Consider the following 24,654-nt stretch of genomic DNA (forward strand, 5'->3'; position numbering starts at 1 on the left):
AAGAAAAAGAAGAAGAGACAGTAGTCGTACTCGGCTCTGTCATTGAGGCTATCCTCAACTGCGCGCTGCAACCAGTGCTGGGATCAACAGGAACATTCTCTAGCCACGCACAGGTATGTCTGGCCCATATTTCCGCCTGTCATCGTCAGCCAGTGGCCTGAGACAACAACTGTAATGATCACTGCGCAGAATCATAAGTAGCCCCAAAATAGAAACCCCAAGTGGAACCGCACAGTCAGATGCGAGGATGCATGGGCTGGGCAGAGCTGCGAACGTCTCGGCCGCGCCATGGAATATTATTGGCAGCCTCCAAGTTCTTAGCTAATCGCCCCCCCCGTCATCTGCGTTTGCCTACGGTGGCTGCTTCTCTCTCCTACACCATCCATTACCCACTCCTTCACACACACTCTTTTTCAACTCTGCTGTACACGCTGCAGCTTCGTTTGCCCCGATAGATATCCCATTTTCCGTTTGCCAATCGACTACTGTTGTGCCGTCGCTATGGCGAAGAAGGGTGGAAAGAAGAACAATAAAAGCAAAAACAAGGGAGGCGCCGCTTCCAAGCTCCCTGATGTGAAGAACATTGTGTAAGTCAAGCGGCGAGTGGGTGAATGGGCGAATTGACCCCATGGATGCTATCTAACACAATCCAATTCTAACACCTGATGCGATTCCGTAGAAGCCCGGCCCACCAAGAAGAAGACAAGCTTCTCTACGGCGAGGGAACTGCCCAGGACAAAACCGCTACCGCCGTCGCGCCCACCACACTTAATGCCCCTGCAGCCGCTTCTGGATCTGTAGCATCGCCTGAACAAGATGTCTCGACTGTGCCTGCAGATCAATTGAAGGAGCAGATGAGCGAGCCCAAGCCGGCGGCCGAGTTGCATGCGAAGCAGGATGAGAGGACTCTTCCGGTGCGTGAAAAAGGTATGAGTTAACCGGGGCCTTGGTTCCTATGGTATTGGAGTTGTCTGTGCTGATACTAATGTGTGTCTAGGTGTTGCACCAACGACGGAACAGCCCGCTGCTGCAAAGACCGAAGGACTAGCCGCCGCCAAGCCGACAGAATCAAAAGAAGAAGCCAAGAAGGTTGAAGAAGAGAAAGCCAAGGAACAACCGACTGCAGTTTATAGCGGTGTGAGCAAGGAGACTCTATCGGCAGAGAAGAAGCAGGACAAGAGTGCGCTCGAGACAGGCGCAGCCGGCGCTGTGGCAGAAGTGACCGGCGAGAAGGCCCAGAAAGCTCCAGCACATACTGGTATGTCACGCATTGAGATAATCTAGGAACCATGACTGACATTATTCTAGATATAGATGCTACTGAGCCAGAGAAAGCAAAAGTCTTGGGCGAGGCTGAAAGCAAGCCGGTCGGCGCTGTGTCAGCGTTGGACGGCTCGAAAGCAACCAATAAAGAGGCTGTTGATACTCCCCTGGTCGCACCCCATGTCAAACGCACGCACGAAGATCCCATCTTCGTGACCCAGGACCAGTCCCAGCCGCCCAAGAAGCCTCGGGTTGACGAGTCCGACACGTCTGCCTCCCAGGTCCAGCCTGCGATTCCTGGACGCTACCCCAGCCCATCAGTGGCAGGATCAACCGTGTCTGGCGCAGACAGTGGCATTATTACCGGAGCTAAAGATGTTTCTAAGCCTGATGCTGCCGCAACAGGGGAAAAGACTGAGGCGTCTAAAGCTTCCAATGACAAACTGGGCAATCTGACCGGCGAGAAGACGACGGGGCAACAGGAAGGTGTGAGCACGGCCAAAGAGACTGCTCCAGCACCGGCTGCTCAGGCACCGCCCTCTGGAAAACACACTGAAACACCGCTTACGTCGCAGAACGCGGAGCCACGGGCACGGCCAGTGAACCCTGCGGCAGCGATGCCCGCTCAGCCCAAGCCCGTGGCCAAACCGGGACAACCGTCGCAGGAGCCACAGGAGGCTCGACTTACCGATAAGGCGAACGAGGACATCCAACCCACGGCGGCGCAGAAAGAAGCCAAGAAGGGCGGGTTTATGTCATGGATCAAGCGCAAGTTCAAGAGCGAGAAGGGGACTGCATGATTTGATTTCAGCGTGCGTTGCGAAGTCAAGTTGTATGATAAGCGTGTGGCTTTTGGGCCAGTACGAACCACCACTATTTCCAAGTAGTGGATGCTGTATGATAGGATGCGGGGTGAATCCAGACGAGTGGCCGTTTGCTTGCATGTCGCGCCGATAGAAAAAATACAAAATCAATAATAATCACCAGCACTTGGAATGTACTGGGTTATATTCTCGCCTCACCGCCAGTTCCATCACATCCCAGCAATAGTTACTAGCTGGTAAGTCTAGTAATGATATCTGCCGCGGATGTCGCGGAGCGGTATTACTAGTATTAGCTTGCTATTGCCACCCGGCGGGCCCATTACAGGCTAAGCTTTGCCTAGGCGTGGAGCTGCAGCAGCGGTAGGCGGGCTGCGAGCCTGTCAGCCTGTGCGCTGCCGGCTTGCGCTGCTAGTATTCGCTGATCGCCGCAAACACCGCACGCTGTGGCTGCAGCCCCTCTCGTGCAGGGAATGGTTTCACCTGGCGCCGAGGGGTCAGCCTGGATGCCCTGAGCCGTGACGTGGGCAGCATCCACCGTCCCCTCCCAAGCCACTCCAGCCCAGCTGCTGTGTGTGGCTCGCCCTCTCCTCCAGCTGGCACCGCATAAAACCCCCGGCTGTCTCACAATAATAATCTCTCAATCTCTCAATCCCTCACTTGTTTCTGTTCTCTCCCTATACAACATTTTGAACACTACCAGATACCCTGTCTCCTCTCTTCTGCTGTCAAGATGGTGCATCTGGCGACGATCAAGAAGGACCACGAGATCCCCGAACCCATCCCCAGACAGCTCCCTCGCGTAGAGACCCTCGATCTGAGCGCCCCCGGCGACGATGGCTTCTCCAGCAGCGTGTACGGATCGCGCTATGCGGCCGAGTCGCTGCCTGCCTACGAGATGCCCGAGAGGGAGATGCCGCGCGACGTGGCCTACCGCATGATCAAGGACGACCTGAGTCTGGACGGTAACCCAATGCTCAAGTATGCCATGCACCTTCATCCTCACAGCGAGACAGTCTCAGGCTAATCCATCTAGCCTTGCTTCCTTCGTCACGACGTACATGGTAAGTAGCTTTCTGCCGAGCAATGCAATGCCTAGGCTAATACGCACATCGCAGGAAGACGAAGCTGAAAAGCTCATGACCGAAGCCTTCAGTAAGAACTTTATCGACTACGAAGAATACCCGCAGTCGGCCGACATCCAGAACCGCTGCGTCAACATGATTGCCCGCTTGTTCAATGCCCCGACCGACGGGGACACCGACCACGCCATCGGTACATCCACCATCGGCTCGTCCGAAGCCATCATGCTTGGCACGCTTGCCATGAAGAAGCGTTGGCAGAACAAGCGCAAGGCCGAGGGCAAGGACTGGACTCGTCCCAACATCATCATGAACGCCGCCGTCCAGGTCTGCTGGGAGAAGGCGGCGCGATACTTTGACATCGAGGAGAAGTACGTTTACTGCACTGACACCCGCTATGTCATTGACCCCGAGGAGGCTGTCAACCTCGTCGACGAGAACACCATTGGCATCTGCGTCATTTTGGGAACCACCTACACGGGCGAGTACGAAGACGCCAAGGCCATCAACGACCTTCTGGTGAAGAAGGGCATCGACTGCCCGATCCACATTGACGCTGCTAGCGGTGGCTTCGTGGCTCCTTTCGTAAACCCCCAGCTGGAATGGGACTTCCGACTGGAAAAGGTCGTCTCGATCAACGTATCCGGCCACAAATACGGACTGGTGAGTAATGACCCTCGTAATTGAGACTCAACCCCGCTAAACAGTCAAGGTCTACCCTGGTGTTGGCTGGGTCGTCTGGCGCGCGCCTGAATACCTCCCCCAGGAACTCGTCTTCAACATCAACTACCTCGGCGCCGACCAGGCCAGCTTCACCCTCAACTTCTCCAAGGGCGCGTCCCAGGTCATTGGACAGTACTACCAAATGATCCGCCTGGGCAAGCGCGGTTACCGCTCCATCATGCTCAACCTGACTCGCACAGCCGACTACCTCTCTAGCCGCCTCACTGAGCTCGGGTTTGTGATCATGAGCCAGGGCCGTGGCCATGGTCTGCCGCTGGTCGCCTTCCGTCTGGACCCGAAACGCGAACACTACTACGACGAGTTCGCTATCGCCCACCACCTGCGTGAGCGTGGCTGGGTGGTGCCGGCGTACACCATGGCGCCGCACAGCGAGAAGCTCAAGCTGATGCGCATCGTCGTGCGCGAAGATTTCAGCATGACCCGTGCGGATAGCTTGCTGGCCGACATCAAGCTTGCCTTGCAGACGCTGGAAGATATGGACAAGACGATGGTGGACAAATACCAGAAGTACCCCTCCTTCCCTTTTCTGTGGGTTATTATTCATTACTAACGGACATGCAGACATATCAAGGAACATATCGTCAAATCTTCTAAGGCTAATCATAACCACCCCAACTACAAGAAGGAGAAGCACTCTTTGCAGGGCAAGCACGGCAAGACTCACGCAGTGTGTTAGGTGTAACGCTATAAACGTCACGATGGACTGATGAATTGAATAATCGATTGATGGTACATACAGAGGCTCTTGCGTATATATAACTAGCCACTCGCTTTGCTAGCTCGCTATCGATGCCGCAATTACATGTAACAAGTAATATTAAATATTATGAAGTTGCACGGCGCTTCAATAGCTCCACGTAATCACGATACAGTGACCCGCAGTAATAATAGTTAATAATAGGCCACAATATACGGAATGCCAGGCTGAATTACGACGAAACAGTGCATAGCTGGCGCTGATCAGCCAGCACTGCCCCGCGCCGTCGTCCACTCGTCTCGTCTCGTATTCTGTCGCTCTATCGCTGCACAACATCGAAGAGTTATTGTTTTTTATTGATTGATTCAAAATGCTGCTGTTGCTATTCTTCTCAGAGAAGGGAATAATAAACAGGCGGTCTTCTGACAAGAAACGGAAACAGAATTGATACATGAATATAGATATAGAACAGCAAAGGTATAGATATAGAAGATAAGTAAACAAACATGCGTTGCCAAAAATAGACCGGCGACACAGCCAAAGATTGATACCATATATTACTCAAGTAATGAGCTGCGAGAATAAGAAGAGTAATAGTAATAGTAATACGGAATAATATAATATAATGATTTGATTACCGCTGTGCCTGTAAAGCGTAATAGACAGTAAGGAGTAAGGAGTAAGCGGCAAGCGCCAGGTGGTATCATCACCAATGTTCCACCTTTCATCGCCCACACAGCCTGCCAACCTCTCCTCCCAGCTGCTCTGCAGGCAAGCCAGCACAAACCAGCCAGTCAGCAAGCACCGTGTTATTTGTCGACAACTCTGACCAGAACAAAGAGGGCATGCCCTCGTTCTTCAGCAGGAAGAGCCGCTCGCAGGCCTATGAAGGTCAAGGTCAAGGCCAAAGTCAAGGTCTCCCGGCCGAGCCAGCTCCTCCCGGTGTGAGCGACCCGTATCAGCTTCACCTCCAGCAACAACAAAAACAACAACAGCAACCGCAGAGCCTCGACCAGACGCGTCGTCCCTCGCTGGCCGTCCACGCCCACGGCCACGTCCTCGCTAGCCACCCCCAGGCCCAACAGAACTTCTCGCTCTCGACCGACAACCTCAACTCGCCGGCCACCGACCTATTCTACGACGACATCCCGCCAGACCACCAGCTGCACCAGCTCCAGCAGCATCAACAGCATCAACAGCAGCAGCATCACCGCCATCCCGCCCATCGCGGCCACCCCCCCGCTAACTCGGCGGCCACCACGACCCCCGGCGACCGCCCGACCATCAGCCTAGTCGGCCCCGCCAACCCAGGCCCCCTCGACGCGGCCAACTATCGCCAAAACAATTCCACCTCAGACCTCGACAGGAGCTCTGTTGAGCAGCCGTACGCCTCCTCCTCGCAGGACTTTATCGAAAAGCCCTCCAAGTTGCACAAAAAGAAGGGCTTCTTCAGCCGTCACCAGTCAACCGCCTCCACCAGCCAAGGAAAACCCTTAGGCAAACAGGACTCGTCGCTGGGCCGCTCCGTCTCCTTTAAGCACAAGCTCGGCGGCTCTGTCTCGCAGCACAATCCGCAGCAGAATTCGCATCAGAAGCCCCTATCCGAGGAGCCTGCGCTAGGGCGCCTGCAAACAACACAGCCATCTACCCTCCAGCAGCAGCAACTCGACCACGACGCCACAACTCCAACGGGCGAGCCGCCGGGTAGTCCCAGCGCCCACGCTCCCAGCTCTCCCCAGACCCCCATCGACCGACCGCCGTTCGGACACGCGCAGGATCAAAGCTACCACTTGTTCCAGCACCACCGGACAGGTAGCGCGGACTCGTTCCCAAGCCAGGTGAGCCTCCAGCAACAACACCACATCCACCCGTACCACCACGAAGAGAGACAGTCCCCGTCGCCGCTTTCGCTTCCTTCTACATCTATTACTGTGTCTGTGGTCGAGTCACCCTCGTCATGGCACATGCAATTGACCAACCCGGAGCAACTCAGTTTGCGGGCACGGCCGTCATCCCGTCAATCCTCTCTAGGAATACCGTCTCCCTCTTTACTCCCCCACACACAAGGTTCTGATCTACTCGTGCTACAGGCTTCTTCTCGACGACCCTCCGCTCAGCAACCAGCACAGACCCAGTTGACTGCCGGCGACATGGCTGCCATTGACCGTGCGGGCGTCGCCCGCCAGGCTGACTCTCAATCTCAATTGCCCTCGCGAAAGGATTCGCTGGCTGCTCAAGGGACACAAAGCCAATCGCCATATTCCAACGTCCCTCAAGGCTCCTCCTTCAAGACGAACATTTCACAGCAGAATCTAGCCGACCCGACAGGACGCGAGACCCCTCCAGCAATCTCAGCCAGTTCCAAGTTACAGGAAGAGTTGGAGAATATAGACGTCGCAGCTGTACTTCAGAGACACGAGGAGCTCCGTATGTTGCATATATCTCGATGGTTGATCTTTCAATACTGATCTGATTTTGCAGAGGCAAAATATATCAAGGTGAAGAAATATTACTTTGAAAAAGAAGCGCAAGTTACTCAACTCCAAAACACCGTGGCTCACCAGCGAATGGCCGTGTCTCGTACGGTCCTGGATGACAATGAGTATGCTGCGCGATTCAGTCGTCTTGATGGCGCCATCAAAGAATTGTCGTTTTCCATTCGCAAAGACTGGAAAACCGTCCCGGATTGGCTGCACTCATATGTCAATGAAGATGCAGCAGCTGTCGGCACCAAAGAAATGACTGGGGTTGGCCGAGCTGTGATTTCTAGATGGATAGCTGAGGAGATTTTTGAACGTTATTTCCATCCTGGTCTCGAGCGCACGTTTAGTGAGCGCCTCAAGACTATCGAGTCGAACTTGCGTCGTCAACAAGTGCAGGCCATCACAGACGATGACAAGGAAAATCAGGTCGCGCGCATTTCCAATTGGCGACGAACGACCTTGGATGGACTGTCAGATATTCTACAGTCTCCAATTATGCAAGAGAACCAGGCTCAACTAGCGGACTACCTGGTGGAAAAGCTGTCTGCCACTTTACAATGCGACTTGAAAGAGCCGTCTCCTCCGGAGCTTACACATGGTGCTCGAACCATTATTCAAAACGCTATTAATATCATCGAAAAAATCCCCCAAGAAGCTCGCGATATTGTCGTTGATTACATCGTCCCAGGCCTGCCTGTTTCTGAGAATACAATGAAAATCGAGACAGGTCTTCCACCCTTAACTCGCCCGATCTCTGGGGAAATGCCACCTACAGATCGCGGACGTGACAGCACAGATGACATGGAGGTAGAAAAAGATCTATCGAATAACTCTCAAGGTGACCGGAGGAGCTCGCCTACTCCTACTCACATTCCGCAAAACCGCGAGCAACGGAAGAAATACCCTTTCGGCAATTTGATGAGCAAGAAGAGTATGGCTTCTTCTACCACAAACCCGACGCAATCAACCTCGTCATCTCCGTCTGATTCCCGCCCAGGGAACAACTCTGATGGCACCACTGCCTCTAAGGATCGGGATGAGCAGCTATCTCGTGTCCGATTCGCCACGTTCATGACGGTTGAAGTTCGCGGCAGAGGGCCAAACAACGTCCTCATTCAAGCCCCAGTATATACAGTGGAATCTTCTTGAATGATTCAACCTGCCTTTCCCCCTTTATATGATGATACGCCTGCTTCTTTTTGGGATATCCCTTGTGTAGCAAGCGTTCTTGCGCGTACTGGTTTAGAGATGTTATGACTACAATCGTTTAATAACGATATGAGAGATTACCTGGTTTACCTTTTTTTTTTGTGTTTTCGCTGTTCTTTCTATTTTCGTTTGATTTTGGAGATACAATGGTTTGACATCTGGACAAATATATATGTTGGATGCGCTGGTTGTGCTAGAAGGTGGGATACGGTCAGGTATGAATGACCTGGACAGAAGATATAGTCTTGTATAGGAAGAGATAAAAGCTGTTCATGAATGATACTGATATGATATGACTACAACATTGAAGGTGAACGTTGCTGATACGCTGGTCAACCGGTATGAGTGAGATAACGACAAGTTTTGAAATACTTCTAGTACTGAATTTGCTTTAATCGCATCAATTGATATTGTTAAAGATACCAGTTGACGTGTAAACTGGGTGTAGTCAGTTGCTAGAGCGAACCCTCTTCCCCGCCAGTTGACCTCACATCGGCTATCATCCGGCTGGCCCGTATTTGTAATATCTCCGAGTGACAGTGTCAACTGCTGTTAAGTCTCGTTGGAAAAGTTATTTATATATGGAATTGAAATCATATGCATGGCAGGTTTATCGCTGCTTGCTCTTCTATATCGTAGATCTTCCCAGTCTTACGAATTTGACATATGTACTGACACAATTGCGACGTTTTATGTGAAATTTGATCGATTAAACAACGGTACCAGCTGATTCCATGGCTCCAAGTGTTTTCATGTAAGACCTGATCTGCTGATTCAAATTGACGCATTATTGATTTCATACCCTCGTGCCCTTAGCACAGGAATCACCGGCTACGTAGGAGGGGATTTCCTATTCCTCGTTACTAAAGAGCATCCCGATTGGGATATAACGGCTCTAATACGCGACAAGACCAAAGCGAAGCAGGTCACAGATGTGTATCCCGCCGTGCGAATTGTTCTCGGCGACTTGGAATCGACTAGTTTGATCATTGAGGAGGTTGAAAAGGCAGACATTGTGTATAGTATGTGGTTAGGAATTTCTTTTGAAGTGTTCAACCCTGCTAATGATAGCAGACTTTGCCGACTGCGACCATGGGGATTCTGCAAGGGCAATCGCCCAAGGCGGCGAACTGCACACCCCGGAACGACCGCTGTGGCTCATCCACACGTCTGGCACTGGCGTTCTTACATTCCCAGACTTCGCTGATGGAGTCTTCGGAATTGCGCGTGAGAGGACATGGAACGACTGGGACGGCGTCGATGAGATCACCACCACCATCCCTGACGAGTCGCCTCACCGACTAGTCGACAAGATAATTCTTGAAGTCGGCACACGGTGTAGCGATCGTGTCAAGACTGCCATCGTCTGCCCTCCCCTGATCTACGGCACTGGTCGTGGCCCAGGCAACACGCGCAGTATGCAAGCGTACTGGATGGCCGAGCTCGTCGTGCGTCGGCAAAAGGGATTCGTGGTTGGCAAGGGCGAAAATAAGATAGGCTATATACATGTGCATGATCTGGTCGATCTATTCCTAAGCCTGGGACAAGCAGCCACCGGTATTGCTCCCGGTGGCAGCAATGCTCCTTCTTGGGGTGCGAAGGGGTACTATTTCACAGAAAACGGCTCTATTCAGGGGCTCAGAATGAGCTCGCTGGTTGCGGAGATCGCGTATGATATGGGCCTGATTCCATCGACTGAGCTGGACTATCTTACAGATGACCAGGCGCTCCGTCTGCATCCCAAGGCGTTGTATTCTTGGGGCACAAACCAGAGATTTGTTGCGCTGCGTGCGCGGCGGTTGCTTGGTTGGAGTCCATATCGACCGAGTTTGGAGGAGGCTTTCTCTCAGATCGTAGCTTCGGAGGCTGCAAAGCTGGCCTGAGATGATAAAGAGCACAGATCACTCTGTCAATACCAAGGCAGTAAATATAGGAAAGCCAAGGCAAAGAATATGAATACATGAATAGATGAATATATTGATCTGCAGACTACCCCGCATTGTAGACGTAGATCGGCGTAGTGTCAAAGCGATATGATGCAGATGCATATGTAAGATTAATTAGTATGGGTGAGAGGAACGCACGGGTTTATCTACTTCCGACGCCGCCTCCACCCGACTGCCGCTGTTTAACCGAACGCTTGAAGTATGAAGTAATACTGCCAGTTTTCTAGTCCTGCTGGCCTTTGATGACACACATGGCTGAGCCGTCCTGTGGTGGGAGAAAGGGATAGAAGAATAATACAAACCTGCGATGGCTGCTAAACAAGACAGCCATCACGGGGCCCCCTCCCCGACAATCTCTGACTCCAGAAGCATGGAGAGCCAAGATACGAAAAAGCCAAGCTCCCTTGCGAGGATGTATGGCAAGATGGATATCGACCTGCAGACGTTTTTGAAAATGCTCAAGTTAGTGTTCCGGCGCGTGCGTGAGGAGTAGAAAAGTAGCATGTTTGCTAAACACCACCTGTAGAGCGGCGATTCCGTCTACTGTCGCTGTTGCCATGTGAGCCTCTCTTAATTACCACCATGTTCTTTTTTGACTCCAAATGTGTAGGTATCAAGCTGGGCCGGTAGCCAATGAGTACAAGGAGCTAGGGTATCTGATTGGTGTCATTGCTCTATACAGTCGATGCTGTGCTCCTCGGGGCAAATACATTCAATTTCTGATCCAGTGTCTCTTGTGCGTCTGTTTCGGCGCAGCAAGTGCTTTTCTGATGGCTTACTGCTGTGTTGAAGCTCGAAAGCACACGTCAACGCCTGTCTCAGAAGCGGCCACCAGCGATAAGCTCTCTGTGCCCTACAACTCTACAGCCTCTGCAGTCGCAGGAATCTGGCTGTTTTTTCAAATGTACATTCTCAATTCTTTGCGGGCAAAGAATCCGCAACTCAATTATCCCGTCGTTATGCATAACATGTTATTTCATGTGGCTGCCGTAAATGCCCCAAGCTATACCGATGTGACAACTGGAACTGCCGCTATAACGTTGATTCTGAAGGCTACTCTCACAGGACTAGGACTTGCTACGGCAACTCATTTCCTCATTCTGCCGGACACCTCGAGGGAAGTTGTGTCTAAATTAATGGGGGACTATATCGATGCGTTGCAAGGCACGCTCAAAGCGCATGTATCTTACTTTGAGTCTATGGAAAGTATTGACATGTTTGTTAGAGTTCACACTTCTAATCTCACCGAAGAGAAGAAACTGTACAGGACCAAGGCGGATGCTATCAAGGATGCAGCTCGCAACATGTCCAAAATACACAGCAACCTCGGTAACGAGCTGCCCTTTGCCAAGCGTGAAGTGGCCTTTGGAAAGCTGGGCCCGGATGACCTGGCGAGGATATTCAAGCACTTACGCTCCGCCATGACCCCTATCAATGGCCTAAGTACTGTAGTGGATATTTTCGAGCGTCTAATGAAATGGAACAATTGGGACAAACCCGTTGAACATGGCGGTGTTGATCCAAACAAAGATGCTGTGCGTGCCAGAATGGTGCATGACTGGAATATGATCATGGGCTCTGCGCATGACTCGTTTTCTCAAGTGATTGAGGTTATGAATGAAGGACTACAGCATGTTGCATATCAGTTGAGACTGAAAAAGAGACCAAAGAGAGACAGAGCTGTCAGAAAGGATCCCGAGGCTTCTGCTAAAGTAATGGCGCCAGGCGATGAAGGGTTTGCTGAGTACGTCGAAGCGAAGAGCAAGGAATTTTATATGTCAAGACTAGTAACTTTACGGGAGTGGTGTGTGGATAAAGGAATTGAGCTCCCTAAAGACTATTTTGATCGCCCGGTGGACCAGCCTATTCATCTTCCTGAAGACATGCCTGGCGGATTACCCCAAGAACGAAACGAGCGCCAATTATACATCCTACTTTATGTATACTTCATCCTGCCTTTTCTGTAGAACGAGCTGACTGGTGCATAGGTCGAACATATGTTGTACTCCTCCAGTCGCGCCATTCTCGATCTTGTTCGCTTTGCCGACGAACGAGTTGCCAGCGGAAAACTGCAGCGAAATCGAGTGGTTGTACCGGGAAGTAAACAATTTAGAAAATGGATTTTTAGTTTTTTTGAGGTTCAAGATGACAGCGAGGACAATGGCGATGGAAGTTATCATCGAGCAATGCTCGATTTGGGCCAGGCGTATCAGAAACGCAAAGACCCTGAGCACTTGCCGCCTGAAAATACAATAGAGAAAATCGGAGAAGGCCTGCGAATGATACCTAGCTTTCTTCGATCGACGAGGTCCCAGTTTGGCCTTCGAGTTGCCTTTGCAACGATGTCAATAGGAATAATTGCCTTTCTTGAGCCGTCTCGTTCCTTCTTCGTGAGCCATCGCTTGGTATGGGCTATGATTATGACGACAATCAGCATGAGTCCTACAGCCGCCCAAACAATATCGAATTTCGTCTTTCGCTGCGTGGGTACAATCCTCGCAATGATTGGTAGTATGTTGATTTGGTATATCCCCAACGGCCACCCAGCAGGTGTCGTTGTTGTGCTTTTCGTCTGGACCACCATCGCATGGTGGGTTCCTTTAAAACGGCCTTTACTTCAGGTCGCTGGCATTGTCGGTATGACCACAACCCTTATAATCATCGGTTATGAAATCGAAGTCCAGAAATTAGGGAAAGAGACTATGACCGCCAGTGGCCAAGAATACTATCCAACGTATTTACTTGCTCCATATCGGTTGGCTGTCGTCATTGGGGGCCTATTTGTCGCTTTCATTTGGACTGTATTCCCCTTTCCGATATCAGATCATTCTGTCCTTCGACAAGACCTCGGCACGTCACTTTATCTCTTGGCTAGGTATTATTCACTTGTGCACGATACCATGACTGCCCGCGCACGTGGTGACGAAGGTGATTTGGCTCTCAAAACTTCAGCCGGCAGACGCCTCGAAAGAGCCAGGAATAAAGTGTACGCAAAGCAAACATTGGCTATAAATAGGCTGCGCACGTATTCGAATACATTGAGATGGGAGATCCCTATTGGTGGAAGATTTCCGAAGGAGCATTATGATCGTATCATCGAGTGTATGCAAAAGTGAGTTTCTGTCCTGTTCACCGCAAAGAAATCAGGCTAATATGCATAATATCTGTTGTGTGAAATAGCATGGTTAATTATCTCAATCTTGTGGAATTCGCGTCCAAAACATTTTCGTCGTCTTCGTCTTTCCCCCCTCCATCTGACAGTCCGTCATCTTCAGTAAGCAAAGAAAACAACGAAAGCGAATGGTTCCACGACTTTAAGAAACTAATAGCAACAACTGAATCAACGTCTCACCGTATCACTTCCGTTCTTGCCCTTCTTTCCGCAAGCATATCGAATGCACAACCACTTCCCCCGTACCTAGACATTCCACGACCATATTCCTTTAGCGAGAAGTTGAAGGAAGTGGATAAGGATATCCTCAATATTAGCCACGCCGCTGAGCCTGGATATGCAGCGTTTAGTGTGCTGCAGATTGCGAGTCGGTGCGTAGTGGGAGATTTGGAGAAGCTGATTGAGTATATGTCCCTTAATATTTTCAACTCCCTGGTGCTAATGAATTTCAACAGGAGTGTGAAGGAGCTAGTTGGCGAATTAGATTTTTCGTTTCATGTCATAAAAACCTCTTCAAAAAAGGAGGATTAACATACAATAAGAGATACCATTATGTCATTTGTAGAAGTATACCATCCCACGCGTTTGCACTGTTTGCATCCGACGCTTCCGCGGGGGAATACCGATATTTTTTTTTCATTTCGAGAAGCTCTACTCGAGTATATGTCCATTTGTTCTGCATAGCGTATTTCATTAATATACTTTCTATATTTCTAATTAAGCCTTCAACAAATCCCCGAACAATGGGTAAAGTCGAAGAACTCCCCGACGACTACGACGAGTCGCAAGATCAGCAAGCTCAACCACCTCAAGCACCGAAACCGACACTCCCAGAGGGACCTGGCATCCCTTCTTCTTTCCTTGCCAGCCATGCCCCTTTTCCGATACAAAAAGACAAAATAAAAAATGACGACCCAATGGCACCCGAATTACCGCCTGCGATGGCCTCAATTCGATCGTATACGCCGGAAGAGTTGGCTGATATGATGAAGAAGACGCCGTTATTTATGACCGATTTGGAGAATGCTGGCGATGAGGGCAAGTTCTCTATGTTTATAATATCCCCCATCGCTAGTGAATATATTAATGACGTTTAATAGAAGGAGAAAACGTCATGCTCGACGCTCTTCGTGCCCTTCAATACGAAGGTACCCGCGCTGAAGTCGCTCTCAGCTTCCGTGAACAAGGCAACGAATCCGCAAAACTCAAACAATGGATCGACGCGAAGGAGTTTTATACAAAAGGAATAGCTGTGCTGAATGTCAAAAAAGAAGATGATAAGTGGGAAAAGCCAACCGATTTCGAAAAGGAGGAGCAGATGCAAAGGGAGGCAAGAGAAGCGTGCTATGCGAATAGGGCGCTGTGTAACTTGGAACTGAGTATGCCGTCCCCTCTTGATATTTTATAATAACACAATTGCTTACTTTTTGTAGAAAACTATAGGTCGACAACGTTAGATTGTGCACAGGCGCTCAAGGTGAACCCAAACAATGTTAAAGCATATTATCGTTCGTCCATGGCGTTGCTGGCGCTCGACAAAATATCTGAAGCCGAGGACACAGCTGTTCGTGGTCTCGCGATTGATCCGTCAAACAAATCTCTCCAGCAGGTATCAGAGAAGATCGCTGCACGGAAAAAACTGCTGGAAGGAATAGCAGCCCGAAAACGTGCCGATCAAGAACGCAAACGCAAAGAAGTTCAGCTTTTGAACACTGCACTACAAGCTCGACAGATCCGAGTGCGGAAAACTGATCAGTCTCCAGATATGGAAGACGCCAAGGTGCATTTAACCCCGGACCCTCTCTCACCAGAAAGTACCCTGGCGTTCCCAACCATGATCTTGTACCCAATGGACGCACAAACCGATTTTATCAAGGCCTTCTCGGAAATGGACTCTATTATTGACCATCTCTCGTATTTATTCCCCTTGCCATGGGATTCCAAGGGTGATTATCGTCCTGATAGCGTTGATTGCTACATGGAAACGACAACTGATGGATTGATCAAAGCCGGTAAAAAGCTACCTCTTTTACAAATCTTGTCGGGCGGGAAGGTGGAGGTAGTTGATGACCTGGTCAAAGTCATAGTTGTGCCAGCTACCAAGTCACAGAAGTTTATTCAGGAGTTCAAAGCAAAGAAGAAGAAGTGAGATGCCAATCGCATTTATAATCTCAGGTGCCGAGCTGAAAATCTGTGGTAACTCTTCAACAAACTTGGGTTCCTGTCAGGCTGTTTCGGAGAAGCATGTTATGCCCGCAGGCCGAAATACTTCAAAGCAACTCTAGGTATTCTGGAGCGGGTGTTCGAAAAGTCTACTCAACACTACACGTCGTGACAAGGTACATCTACAGGCCGACGGGTTACAGATGTCTAGAAATATGTGGAAGAAGAAATAAATTCGATTTCCGCCCTGCCTATTCAGGTATCTTGGCGAGGGAAACCGAGTGGTTCTTGTGTGTACACCCGGGAAAAACCTCGTCGCAGAGCGGTCTTAAACTATATCTAACTCCAGCCCTGCCCATTCAGGTATCAATTGATTTTGGCGAGGGAAACCGAGTGGTTCTTGTGTATACACCCGGGAAAACCCCGTCTCAAGGCGGTCTCAAAGTATAATGTAGATGATTGTTTCGAATCAAGTCATCTAAATAAAAATTTGCGCTCAAAAGGGTATAAAACTCATCATAATAAAGGTAAAAGCATGCAGAGCTCCGCAAACATGTTAAACAATACATGTATCATTGAAAAGGAGATAAATATTGGACGTCCATAAATAATAACTCTTTCAGCAAACAAATTTGAGGCCATTAGTCACTTCATATTCATTGATCATCATCAAGTTGCGAGAAAAAATAAGGGATCCCTTGTAAATTATGCCGTAAAAGTCGTTGCGCTAATATTGTGATCATCGTCGAAGTGTAGTCGCGTGAAATGGTCAGAATTTTATTCGATATAATGTGTTTCAGATAAAGTATCGGCTTATGCCGATTGCAGAGATAAATCTGAAAAGAGGGGTGTTTTTTGACAAGGAGAAGACGAGATTGCTTTTGCTTAGATGATTGTCGCTTGGTTATGAAAACCTGGATCCTGGCCGAAAATAGCGCCGAGATGGTTGCGCTCGTATTGTTTGCGCAATTCCTCTTCCGAAGCAGTCCGAGACCCGTACGACATCGAGCCGGCATCGATGCCATAGTTATGCTCTTTGGACTGGGTCGATGCAAAGTTGGTGTTGACAATGAGTTTGGTGTGTTGTTTGTAGCCATGATACGGTTTTAAAAGGGCGGCTTTGATTTTGCCTGCCATGGTTGAGAGAGAGGAGGAATATGTACTTCCTTTGGTGGTTGAGGGTGCTTCAGTGATGATTGAAGCAGAGTCGAGGTGCTCAGAAAAGTAAGAGACACGAGCCATGATGTTGGTGAGGAGGTATCGGGGATCGAGCGTTGACAATGGGGTTTGAGTTGCTTTAGAATTTGTAAAAGGCAGGCCAATAAAATGGTGTCTGTTTTGTAGAATTGAATGTTTTGGGCTTTTATGCCAGATGCCGCAGAAAGATTGATAGCAGCGTTTGGTATATTGTAGAAGTCAAGCGAATGTGTAGCGATCCCAGTAGATGTGATATCCTCGAGTTGTGCTGTGTGGGAAAGGAAAAGAAGAAAAGGAATCAGACCAAAACGGCACTCATTTTATCCCTGAGATTCGTCGAGCTGGTAGACGTCTGCCTGGATGAATCCATGGAATCGACCTGGATCTGCGGAGGCACTCTGTGGAAGCCTGGCTGATGAAACTACTGGACCAGAGCTGCTTTTCCTGTCGTCACTCTTACAGGAAAATTGCAGGCACGTCATGATTGCAGGCCTGTCGACAGCACTATTCCTTTCTTTTATCTTCTGGTTGGATGTATATCGTCAAGCTGACATGTTGACGATAGAGGTATAGATGGCATTGATGTACTAGTCCTGATATAGCGATGGCCCACATACAAGCCCGGCACCTGCTAGTGCCGCGGCTGCAGCCAATCAGGAGCGCATCATGCAAGTGGCGTGCACGGGCTGCGCGCCAAGCCAATCAGGCTGCCCCAGGCCGCACGGCCACAAGGCGCCAAGACAGCCGCCGGGCCGGCACAGGCAGCGGCAGAAAATCTCAAGCAGGACGGTCAGTGATCCCCCCAAAGCACGCACGTCCTTGTCTGCCAGAACGCTCTAGGGTGGCAGAGATAATTACGATTATTATTACATATCAGCCAGCTTACTCGCTCTTGTCTCTCCGCCAATCACCGCCCTGCCTCGTCCCCGGATATCTCGCCGTGCTTCTCCGCCCCGTCACCACTCACCACCCACCACTCACACTCACACTCCTATCGTTGTCCATTCTCGCTAGCCCACCGCTGTCCGTCATCGCCTTCCTGTCTGCTGCACCCCGCTTTTGTGTTCCATCGGTTCAGTGTTCACTCTTCTTCCTATTCCCCCGGCTGGTGGTACCTGACAGACCGAAGCCTGTTATCCGCCGCTGATCGCCCCCTTTCTCCCGTGCCTGGCACACTACTATCACCCAGGCAATAGTAATAATATAGTCGCGACTCGCCATGAATCCTAACCCCACTGGCTATGCTGCCATGCAGCAGCATCCAAACCCCATGCTGGCTGCTGCTGGCGCGTATCCCGCGCAGACTGGCAGCCCAAGCAGCCAACAGCAACAATTTGCGTACTATGGCAACCCCATGGCCTCGTATGCTCAGCCCCGGCCACAGCAACAACAGCATTCCTTCAACGCCATGCCAATGCAGGCCCAGACAACGGGGCCCATGGCCATGAACATGTCCGGTACGTACTGACCATCCATTGTTACTGTTATTTAAGCTCGTTCCTGTCATTTGCCGTATATTATCTGTGATTGCGTTGACCCGCAACCCTGCAATCCCCCGGGCCCAGGCTTGGGTCCAACTGCTTGTGCTACTCTGTGACAAGTCCCATTGGGCAAACCACCCAGGAAAAGCAAACAAGTTGGAACCTGGGTCTGGGTACGCGTTCCATTTGACTCGCGCGAGCCGTTCCGCTCTTCTGTTTGCTGAGGCTGTATCCACCGGACAGCCTCGTGGCTTTGGAAACCTGTGAGCTAACGACACGCCGTTTCTCCACTGTAGCTCCCCACGCCAATATTAATCTGCCTTATTCTTCTTCTCCTTCACCATTCCCTCCGACAACCACCACCGCGCCCTCTCCCTCGCAGGCTCAAAGCCCTTCCACCGTGCCAACAACGTCCCTGCAGCAATCACCACAGAACATGGCCGCCTTCTCGAATCCCGCCATGATGACTGCTCAGCAAAGATCCGCCGTTCAGGCTCCCACCCAGTCACCCAAGGGACAAGGACAACAAGGACAGCCCCAATCTTCCGCAGCCGCACAGCGCGAGCGCGCCCGCATCAGTGCCCTTCTCACCATCAACTCAAGCCTCCTCCAGGAGGTCGTGAACCTGCAAGCAGCAGGAAAGGCCGGTGCTAATCCTGCGCAATCATCGCCGACGCAAGGGCAGTCTACCGGTTCGCCTGGTGCGGATCCCACCGCCAACGCGAATGATCCCTCCAAAAAACCTAGTCAAGAATATGTCGACTGCATGCGCCGCCTTCAAGTCAACCTAGCATATCTCGCTACTATCGCTGATCGCTCTAAGAAACCAGGCGCTGCTGTTCCGACCGCTCCAATTCTCACTGCGCCCCCAAACATGCCTAAGCTGAATGAGATGTACACAAAACTCAACGAGTTGTTCCCGGAGGCCGGTCGAAATGCTTCAGTGCCTCAACCAAGACCTAGTCAATCGGGCCAGGTGGCTGAAAATGCGGTGTGATAGCGCTCAAGGCAAGCACCGATGTTTTCGAAATATTAGCTCGAGATAAGACACTCGAGACATTTCTCCTCAGCATCACGAGGAGTTGCTACCAGCAGTAGGGAACTACTTGAAACCATCCCGACCCCATATTCGGGAAGTCACTGAACATCCTCTTGCGACTCCACCCTGGATGCGTTTTATGTCACTCGAGATTTTTTACTGAGAAGCAGACATGAAAGACTAAACCGGATAGGTTGACTTCTAGCAGCTGGCTATTAACAATGTTATGTTACCATGGAATACCATCTACGCGGCATATTTAATGGTTTTGTTGGTTATCAGGCATCATTGGCAGAACGCAAGCTCGTGTATTTGTATAGTATAATGAAAGAGACTTTTTCTATTACACATTCTATTTCTAATTAATGTAAATTTCCCTGTAACTGCGAAGGCTGACAATAAATGTTATAGGAATGGAAACGCGAGGAGTGATCTCTAATCCGCACAATTGTATGCAGCGAACCTCGACGCTTGATACAAAGTGTAAATCTGATGCAAGTCGAGTTCCTCGTCCATACAAATAATTATTCAAGCGTTTGGTTATCTATCGATTGGAAGTATACTTGCTCACTCTGGTGAGGAAGAGTCTTCCTCCCTGGATGCGACGGGGGCTTGTTGCATCTGCATCCGTCTCATGATTTCTGCGGCCTCAAAGGCATACTTGCACTTCATCCTCAGGGCCCCACCATAACGATACATAACAAATGGAAAAGGCATGCACGCCAGTGTTAGAAAAGCCGGTATGGAGGTAGCCCAATGAATCCCAAGATTGTGATACATCTGGGTAGTGAACAGGGGAAACACGGCACCGACAATTGAGCGGAAGATGGCGGCAGCAGCGAGAACCGAGGCCGCGTAGATCGTGTAGGAATCGATCAGATAGTTAACCATTGGCAGGATGACGAGGACACAGCCGAATCCAAACGGTGTGGAGAGGATAATGCTGACAGACCAGTGAATGCTCGGGTAGTTGGTCCACGCGAAAGCGAACATCCCTATCGGTAGGGCAACAGCACCCACGATGGCTGGTGGTAAACGAGATTCAGCAGTAGCTGCTTTGGACAGAAACAGCTTCGTATAACGCCCGTTGTTGTCGTATATTGCGTATATCAAGCCAAGGATAATACCAACAGCAATACCCATGAATGAAAGCCCTCCGATTCCCTCGTTCCAACCACGATCTTCATTGTAGACAATAGGCATAGCGCCCATAAACATATAAACCGTACCGTAAACAATGGCCATGTAGAGAGAGGCTACTAACACGATAGGTTCCCGAAAGAGTAAAACCCAAGGCCGTAGCAGTGCCCTTTTGAATACTTCTGACGGTTTCTTTTTACCCTGGCTCTTTTCGAGAACACTAATGTAAACCTTGCCATCAATTTTGGTGAGCTTTTTCACTCTTCTAGTAAGCAGAACTGGCCCGTATGTCTCAGGGATGACGATGGCGCCAAGAATACCTGCCGCACCTGATCAGTACTGGCCATGTTTGTGTACAGGACGAGAACGGTACCTATCACCCCTATAAATATACAGCACACCCCCTGAACCCATCTCCATCCGACGTTTTCCGAGACAAACCCACCGACAACAGGACCAAGGATGGGACCAAGAAATGGCGCGACACAGTAAAGTGTCATGGCGAGGCCTCTCTGGGCCGGGGGAAAGAGATCTGCAATAGCACCACCAGAATTGACCAGCGGCGATCCACCAAAGGTACCGCTGAAGAATCGTAGTATGAGGAGTGTTGCAATGTTTCGACTTCCTGCAGAACCACCAATGAAAGCTACCATGGCCACGTGAGAGGTAATCCAGAGGACTTGTCTTCCATAAAGTTCAGATCTTCGAGACGTCGATAGGAATTAGCATCGACTGATACCTCTGGGGAGGGTTGAAACTTACTAAAACACGGATTGTTAGCTTATCTATCTCGGTCATATGGCGAGCATGTATTAGCTTACCAAGGGACCCCATACCGCCGGGCCGATGGCGAACCCGAGAACGAAGAGGGACAAGCCAACTGTGAAAACTTCGGCATCTACATCGAAGCCCGACATGACTTCGTTAGCGGATTCAGAGTATGCCGAAGACGCAAACGTAACGGCAAAAACCGAAAAGGTGGCGATGGCCGTAATGAGCCATTTTCTGGGCTGAGACCAGTTCATGGGGTTTCCAGGATCGTCCTTCTGAAACTCAACCACGAAGGGGTCCTTCTCGGTGCCTTTGCCATTATAGACATGAGAATGCTCGACAGCGCTCGAGTCAACTACTGTCTTGGATTCGACTTGTTGGGACATACTTAAGACGCCTTGGCGTGATCCAAAACCGATTCACTAGCATACAAGAGAGAACCTGCAAGCCTGTATGTACCCTCATGGCCTTCTTATAAGATTTGATCTTGATGCCAGTTCGGATGAATACATCTAGCAATCGCTCATCAAAGGACGGGATCGCATTTCATTGGCCAGAAAGGGGAAAGTTGTCGATGTCCGGATGTAGATATCATTGGCTGCAAGTATTTTGGGTGGAGAAATTGCATTTGTCATACGCCCAGTGAACCCCAGTTATTGATTGATTTTACCCAATAGATAGTCTTTCCGTAGTGGGGCTATACTTTCACGGAACACCATATGATTGGCCTACGATGAAGCGCTTTTGTATCACAGAGCATCTGTTCAATCATTGTCGCCTTGAGATGTGAAGATTGAAGCCTGCGATAGTGTACTTATGAAGATAGTAATATGATCGCCAATTCTCAACCTGGTGAAAACCGGGACAGACCATGGCAGCCGTTGCGCAGACAACGGTTGAGAATCTCAAACGCTTGTCATGCTTGTCGGCTGAGGAAGGTGAAATGCGACGGTATTCGTCCCGGTATGCATTATTTCTAACACTCTTCTGATTTTTCTGAAACTGATAAATGCCATATCCGTAGCATGTGCCAGGTGCCAGGAAAGAAGAAAAGCGTGTACGTATAGTCGAGATTCTGGGCAACAAGCCAAAGACGGGGCCCCAGCCGGACAGACACCACCAAACCGCAATCATTATTCTATCCTAGACTCGCCTCCAGGAGTATCTTTACAAACCCACTTGCTTGAGGCATCATCAAACTCGGCTATCGAGACACCATCAGCGACTAGCTCATCCTCCATGTTTGAGCGCTTCGAAGAAGGTTATGGCCTCGATTCGGATCCGAACCGCGCATACTACACCGCTCATGGCCGATTTGCGGGGGAAGTTGCAGCTGCAATAGACGTGAGAGCAGGTATTGCTCCAACCGCCGCTTCAAATCTGGTCCCGTTCGTAGATGCGCCCCTTTTTGGAGAGATAGATCTGCATTATCCATATCGTATTCCTGACTTTGCTGCCGAATTGCCTCCTCGCCCATATGCTGACAGACTCGTAAATATATACTGGCAACACGTCGACCATGTGGAGCCTGTCTTGGATCGAGAACGGTTTTCCCGTGATTATGAAGCGTTATACTCTAGATCTGAGGTGTCGTCCGAAGTCTGGCCAAGCATACTCAATGTTGTCTTTGCCCTGGCAGTACAGAGACAAGAACACATCCCTCTACAGAGACGGGATGAGGAAGGAAATATCTTTTTTAAACGCGCCTGGGCACTTCTTCGCCCCGAGACAGTACTTTGGCAACCTGGGTCGCTCGAGCTGGTCCAGTGCTTGATGCTTATGAACCGATACCTTCACTGCACCAATAATCAACAGAAGACATGGATGACGGCGGGGTTAGCTGTGCGGATTGCTCAGAGTATATGCTGCCATCTCCCTGAGGCATCCTCGACCAAGGACTCTGCCAGCGACAGGGAGCTGAAGCAAAGAGTTTGGATTAATTGCGTTGCCCTAGATCGGTGAGCTTCTCAATAGTCCGGAACGAGCGTGCGCTCTACCAATATATGGCTTCAATTGATAACTGGGCTTAGATGCGTTTCCTGGTCGCTGGGTAGGACATCAGCGCCGTGCCTGATCCTCTTCCCGTACAAGACCGATTCCATGTGTACAAGAAGCAGTTGTCAACAAGGCGATAAGCACGACGAGTCTCTTGCGTGGAAATTGGAGCTTCATGAAATTAGTAATCACATTCAGTTAGCACAGACACAGGTCCGAAATAATCTTGCTGCCAAGCTGGGATTGCCGCGTCTGTATCAACAAGACGAATACCACGCAGTGGCTGTGCAGCTAGATGCATGCCTCACTAAATGGGAGAATAGCCTGCCCAGCAACTGGATGTTGGAAAATCTTCAGAGTGTTGTAGATCGGACATCTCGAGCAGAACGATATTTGCTCCATCTTCGGTAGGCAAGCCAAGCCACTGTTCTAATATTAGTTCAGGACAACAGAATGGAGCCTGTTTTTTAGTCGTTCTAGCCCGCGAACTTGCTAACCCTTGTGTGTCAGATTTTTACATTCTCGAATTTTCCTATATAGGCCCATGCTTGGGCGCTTCTATTTGATGAAATCGCACGCGGCGACAGTTCAGACAGCAGCCAACCCTTCCAGTTTAAGCGATCGACTTCTCAGAGAAGGTGCTCGAATGTGCGTCGAGGTCGCACAAAGGGTCGCATCATTGGTTATCGAGACACTTGAGCCCGATGAGCCAATAGGTCTCCTACCATGGTGGTACAGGATCTACTATTTACACATCGCGGGTATTAATTTTCTCGCAGCCATGTTTGGATCGGATCTATTCACCGAGTCGGTGTCTCAATCCTGGCACGGTGTAATATCAGCCCTCCGCGCACACGAGCACTTGAGCGCATATGTTCAACCGTGCATCCGGACATTTGAAATACTGTCAACTAGGATCCTAAACACGCAGTATCCCACTCCAGATGGTAGTAGTGGAGTTACTATTGAAGATGGAGTCGCCGGCCCCCTATTAGATGATATATTTCAGGATATGGACTTCGATTTTGACAATTTTCTCTTTGGGACGGACGATATTATCTGGGGCCAGCTTTAAATAAGACAACCGGCTCGTATCCTGACTGAATCTTTCAATCGGAGTTTGATGATATCATGAACAGTTAAATTTCATGGTGATGACTATGTAAGATTGTCAATCGAACGGATTGTCCAAAGTCCAAAGTCTGGCCATCGCGCATGTGACCGGTTCGAGGTCACACTTGACATCAACAACCACATATTAATAATATTAAATAAAGAACTGTCATGGTAACTAAGTAAGTAGCTTAAGTAGACTAAGACTAAGACAGGGACGACCGGCTGGTGGGGCGCCGATCTAGGCCCGCCACCCAATCACAGCGCCGCCAGCCCAACCCTCTGCGCCCCTGCCCGCAAAACCACTGTTCGCCTGACACTTTTACCTCGTTCACGCG

General features: G+C 50.0%; 11 protein-coding genes across 11 annotated transcripts; 8 read left to right on the forward strand and 3 right to left on the reverse strand.

The window, feature by feature from the left end:
• Nucleotides 1-501: 501 nt before the first annotated feature.
• On the forward strand, nt 502-2,063 carry BGW36DRAFT_433400 (uncharacterized protein; the record flags this gene model as incomplete). Its single annotated transcript, XM_046221269.1, has 4 exons — nt 502-587; nt 680-927; nt 998-1,258; nt 1,309-2,063. The coding sequence occupies 4 exons, from the start codon at nt 502-504 to the stop codon at nt 2,061-2,063; spliced, it is 1,350 nt and encodes a 449-aa protein (XP_046065752.1).
• A 381-nt stretch (nt 2,064-2,444) lies between these two features.
• BGW36DRAFT_390788 (glutamate decarboxylase) lies at nt 2,445-4,899 on the forward strand. The gene is made up of 5 exons (XM_046217523.1): nt 2,445-3,065; nt 3,121-3,148; nt 3,203-3,829; nt 3,879-4,417; nt 4,472-4,899. The coding sequence occupies exons 1-5, from the start codon at nt 2,818-2,820 to the stop codon at nt 4,584-4,586; spliced, it is 1,557 nt and encodes a 518-aa protein (XP_046065753.1). The 5' UTR covers nt 2,445-2,817; the 3' UTR covers nt 4,587-4,899.
• A 31-nt stretch (nt 4,900-4,930) lies between these two features.
• BGW36DRAFT_390790 (uncharacterized protein) lies at nt 4,931-5,247 on the reverse strand. The gene has a single exon (XM_046217524.1). The coding sequence runs from the start codon at nt 5,159-5,161 to the stop codon at nt 4,973-4,975; it is 189 nt and encodes a 62-aa protein (XP_046065754.1). The 5' UTR covers nt 5,162-5,247; the 3' UTR covers nt 4,931-4,972.
• Nucleotides 5,248-6,757: 1,510 nt separating this feature from the next.
• Nucleotides 6,758-8,239, forward strand: BGW36DRAFT_308784 (uncharacterized protein; the record flags this gene model as incomplete). The annotated part of the gene is made up of 2 exons (XM_046212363.1): nt 6,758-7,034; nt 7,089-8,239. 2 exons carry the CDS (start codon nt 6,758-6,760, stop codon nt 8,237-8,239), a joined length of 1,428 nt encoding a protein of 475 aa, XP_046065755.1.
• Nucleotides 8,240-9,033: 794 nt separating this feature from the next.
• BGW36DRAFT_401776 (putative nucleoside-diphosphate-sugar epimerase) lies at nt 9,034-10,182 on the forward strand (the record flags this gene model as incomplete). Its single annotated transcript, XM_046218784.1, has 3 exons — nt 9,034-9,053; nt 9,116-9,321; nt 9,374-10,182. The coding sequence occupies 3 exons, from the start codon at nt 9,034-9,036 to the stop codon at nt 10,180-10,182; spliced, it is 1,035 nt and encodes a 344-aa protein (XP_046065756.1).
• Nucleotides 10,183-10,327: 145 nt separating this feature from the next.
• Nucleotides 10,328-14,014, forward strand: BGW36DRAFT_390799 (uncharacterized protein). The gene is made up of 6 exons (XM_046217525.1): nt 10,328-10,707; nt 10,772-10,804; nt 10,856-12,185; nt 12,234-13,357; nt 13,426-13,821; nt 13,873-14,014. The coding sequence occupies exons 1-6, from the start codon at nt 10,553-10,555 to the stop codon at nt 13,946-13,948; spliced, it is 3,114 nt and encodes a 1,037-aa protein (XP_046065757.1). The 5' UTR covers nt 10,328-10,552; the 3' UTR covers nt 13,949-14,014.
• Nucleotides 14,015-14,160: 146 nt separating this feature from the next.
• On the forward strand, nt 14,161-15,566 carry BGW36DRAFT_401778 (TPR repeat protein; the record flags this gene model as incomplete). The annotated part of the gene is made up of 3 exons (XM_046218785.1): nt 14,161-14,455; nt 14,518-14,796; nt 14,851-15,566. The coding sequence occupies 3 exons, from the start codon at nt 14,161-14,163 to the stop codon at nt 15,564-15,566; spliced, it is 1,290 nt and encodes a 429-aa protein (XP_046065758.1).
• Nucleotides 15,567-16,465: 899 nt separating this feature from the next.
• On the reverse strand, nt 16,466-16,822 carry BGW36DRAFT_433406 (uncharacterized protein; the record flags this gene model as incomplete). Its single annotated transcript, XM_046221270.1, has 1 exon — nt 16,466-16,822. The coding sequence occupies one exon, from the start codon at nt 16,820-16,822 to the stop codon at nt 16,466-16,468; it is 357 nt and encodes a 118-aa protein (XP_046065759.1).
• Nucleotides 16,823-17,996: 1,174 nt separating this feature from the next.
• On the forward strand, nt 17,997-19,255 carry BGW36DRAFT_433407 (uncharacterized protein; the record flags this gene model as incomplete). The annotated part of the gene is made up of 2 exons (XM_046221271.1): nt 17,997-18,234; nt 18,555-19,255. The coding sequence occupies 2 exons, from the start codon at nt 17,997-17,999 to the stop codon at nt 19,253-19,255; spliced, it is 939 nt and encodes a 312-aa protein (XP_046065760.1).
• A 609-nt stretch (nt 19,256-19,864) lies between these two features.
• BGW36DRAFT_307925 (putative MFS transporter) lies at nt 19,865-21,594 on the reverse strand (the record flags this gene model as incomplete). Its single annotated transcript, XM_046212286.1, has 3 exons — nt 19,865-20,757; nt 20,811-21,139; nt 21,293-21,594. 3 exons carry the CDS (start codon nt 21,592-21,594, stop codon nt 19,865-19,867), a joined length of 1,524 nt encoding a protein of 507 aa, XP_046065761.1.
• Nucleotides 21,595-22,083: 489 nt separating this feature from the next.
• Nucleotides 22,084-24,485, forward strand: BGW36DRAFT_330093 (putative fungal-specific transcription factor). Its single transcript, XM_046212812.1, has 4 exons — nt 22,084-22,171; nt 22,233-23,166; nt 23,239-23,610; nt 23,714-24,485. The coding sequence occupies exons 2-4, from the start codon at nt 22,448-22,450 to the stop codon at nt 24,276-24,278; spliced, it is 1,656 nt and encodes a 551-aa protein (XP_046065762.1). The 5' UTR covers nt 22,084-22,171; nt 22,233-22,447; the 3' UTR covers nt 24,279-24,485.
• Nucleotides 24,486-24,654: the final 169 nt, after the last annotated feature.

This window comes from Talaromyces proteolyticus (genome assembly GCF_021365285.1).
Source record: "Talaromyces proteolyticus strain PMI_201 chromosome Unknown BGW36scaffold_15, whole genome shotgun sequence".
NCBI lineage: Eukaryota > Fungi > Ascomycota > Eurotiomycetes > Eurotiales > Trichocomaceae > Talaromyces > Talaromyces proteolyticus.

Bases quoted from the DNA above. Each gene is read 5' to 3' on its own strand.
- BGW36DRAFT_390788 (XM_046217523.1), top strand. From the start codon at position 2,818: ATGGTGCATCTGGCGACGATCAAGAAGGACCACGAGATCCCCGAACCC. The intron at 3,066-3,120 runs GTATGCCATGCA...TAATCCATCTAG, and splicing joins GACGGTAACCCAATGCTCAA to CCTTGCTTCCTTCGTCACGA. The intron at 3,830-3,878 runs GTGAGTAATGAC...TAAACAGTCAAG, and splicing joins CCGGCCACAAATACGGACTG to GTCTACCCTGGTGTTGGCTG.
- BGW36DRAFT_390790 (XM_046217524.1), bottom strand. From the start codon at position 5,161: ATGGTATCAATCTTTGGCTGTGTCGCCGGTCTATTTTTGGCAACGCAT.
- BGW36DRAFT_390799 (XM_046217525.1), top strand. From the start codon at position 10,553: ATGGCTGCTAAACAAGACAGCCATCACGGGGCCCCCTCCCCGACAATC. The intron at 10,708-10,771 runs GTTAGTGTTCCG...CACCACCTGTAG, and splicing joins ACGTTTTTGAAAATGCTCAA to AGCGGCGATTCCGTCTACTG. The intron at 10,805-10,855 runs GTGAGCCTCTCT...CCAAATGTGTAG, and splicing joins TCTACTGTCGCTGTTGCCAT to GTATCAAGCTGGGCCGGTAG.
- BGW36DRAFT_330093 (XM_046212812.1), top strand. From the start codon at position 22,448: ATGTTTGAGCGCTTCGAAGAAGGTTATGGCCTCGATTCGGATCCGAAC. The intron at 23,167-23,238 runs GTGAGCTTCTCA...AACTGGGCTTAG, and splicing joins AATTGCGTTGCCCTAGATCG to ATGCGTTTCCTGGTCGCTGG. The intron at 23,611-23,713 runs GTAGGCAAGCCA...CTTGTGTGTCAG, and splicing joins CGATATTTGCTCCATCTTCG to ATTTTTACATTCTCGAATTT.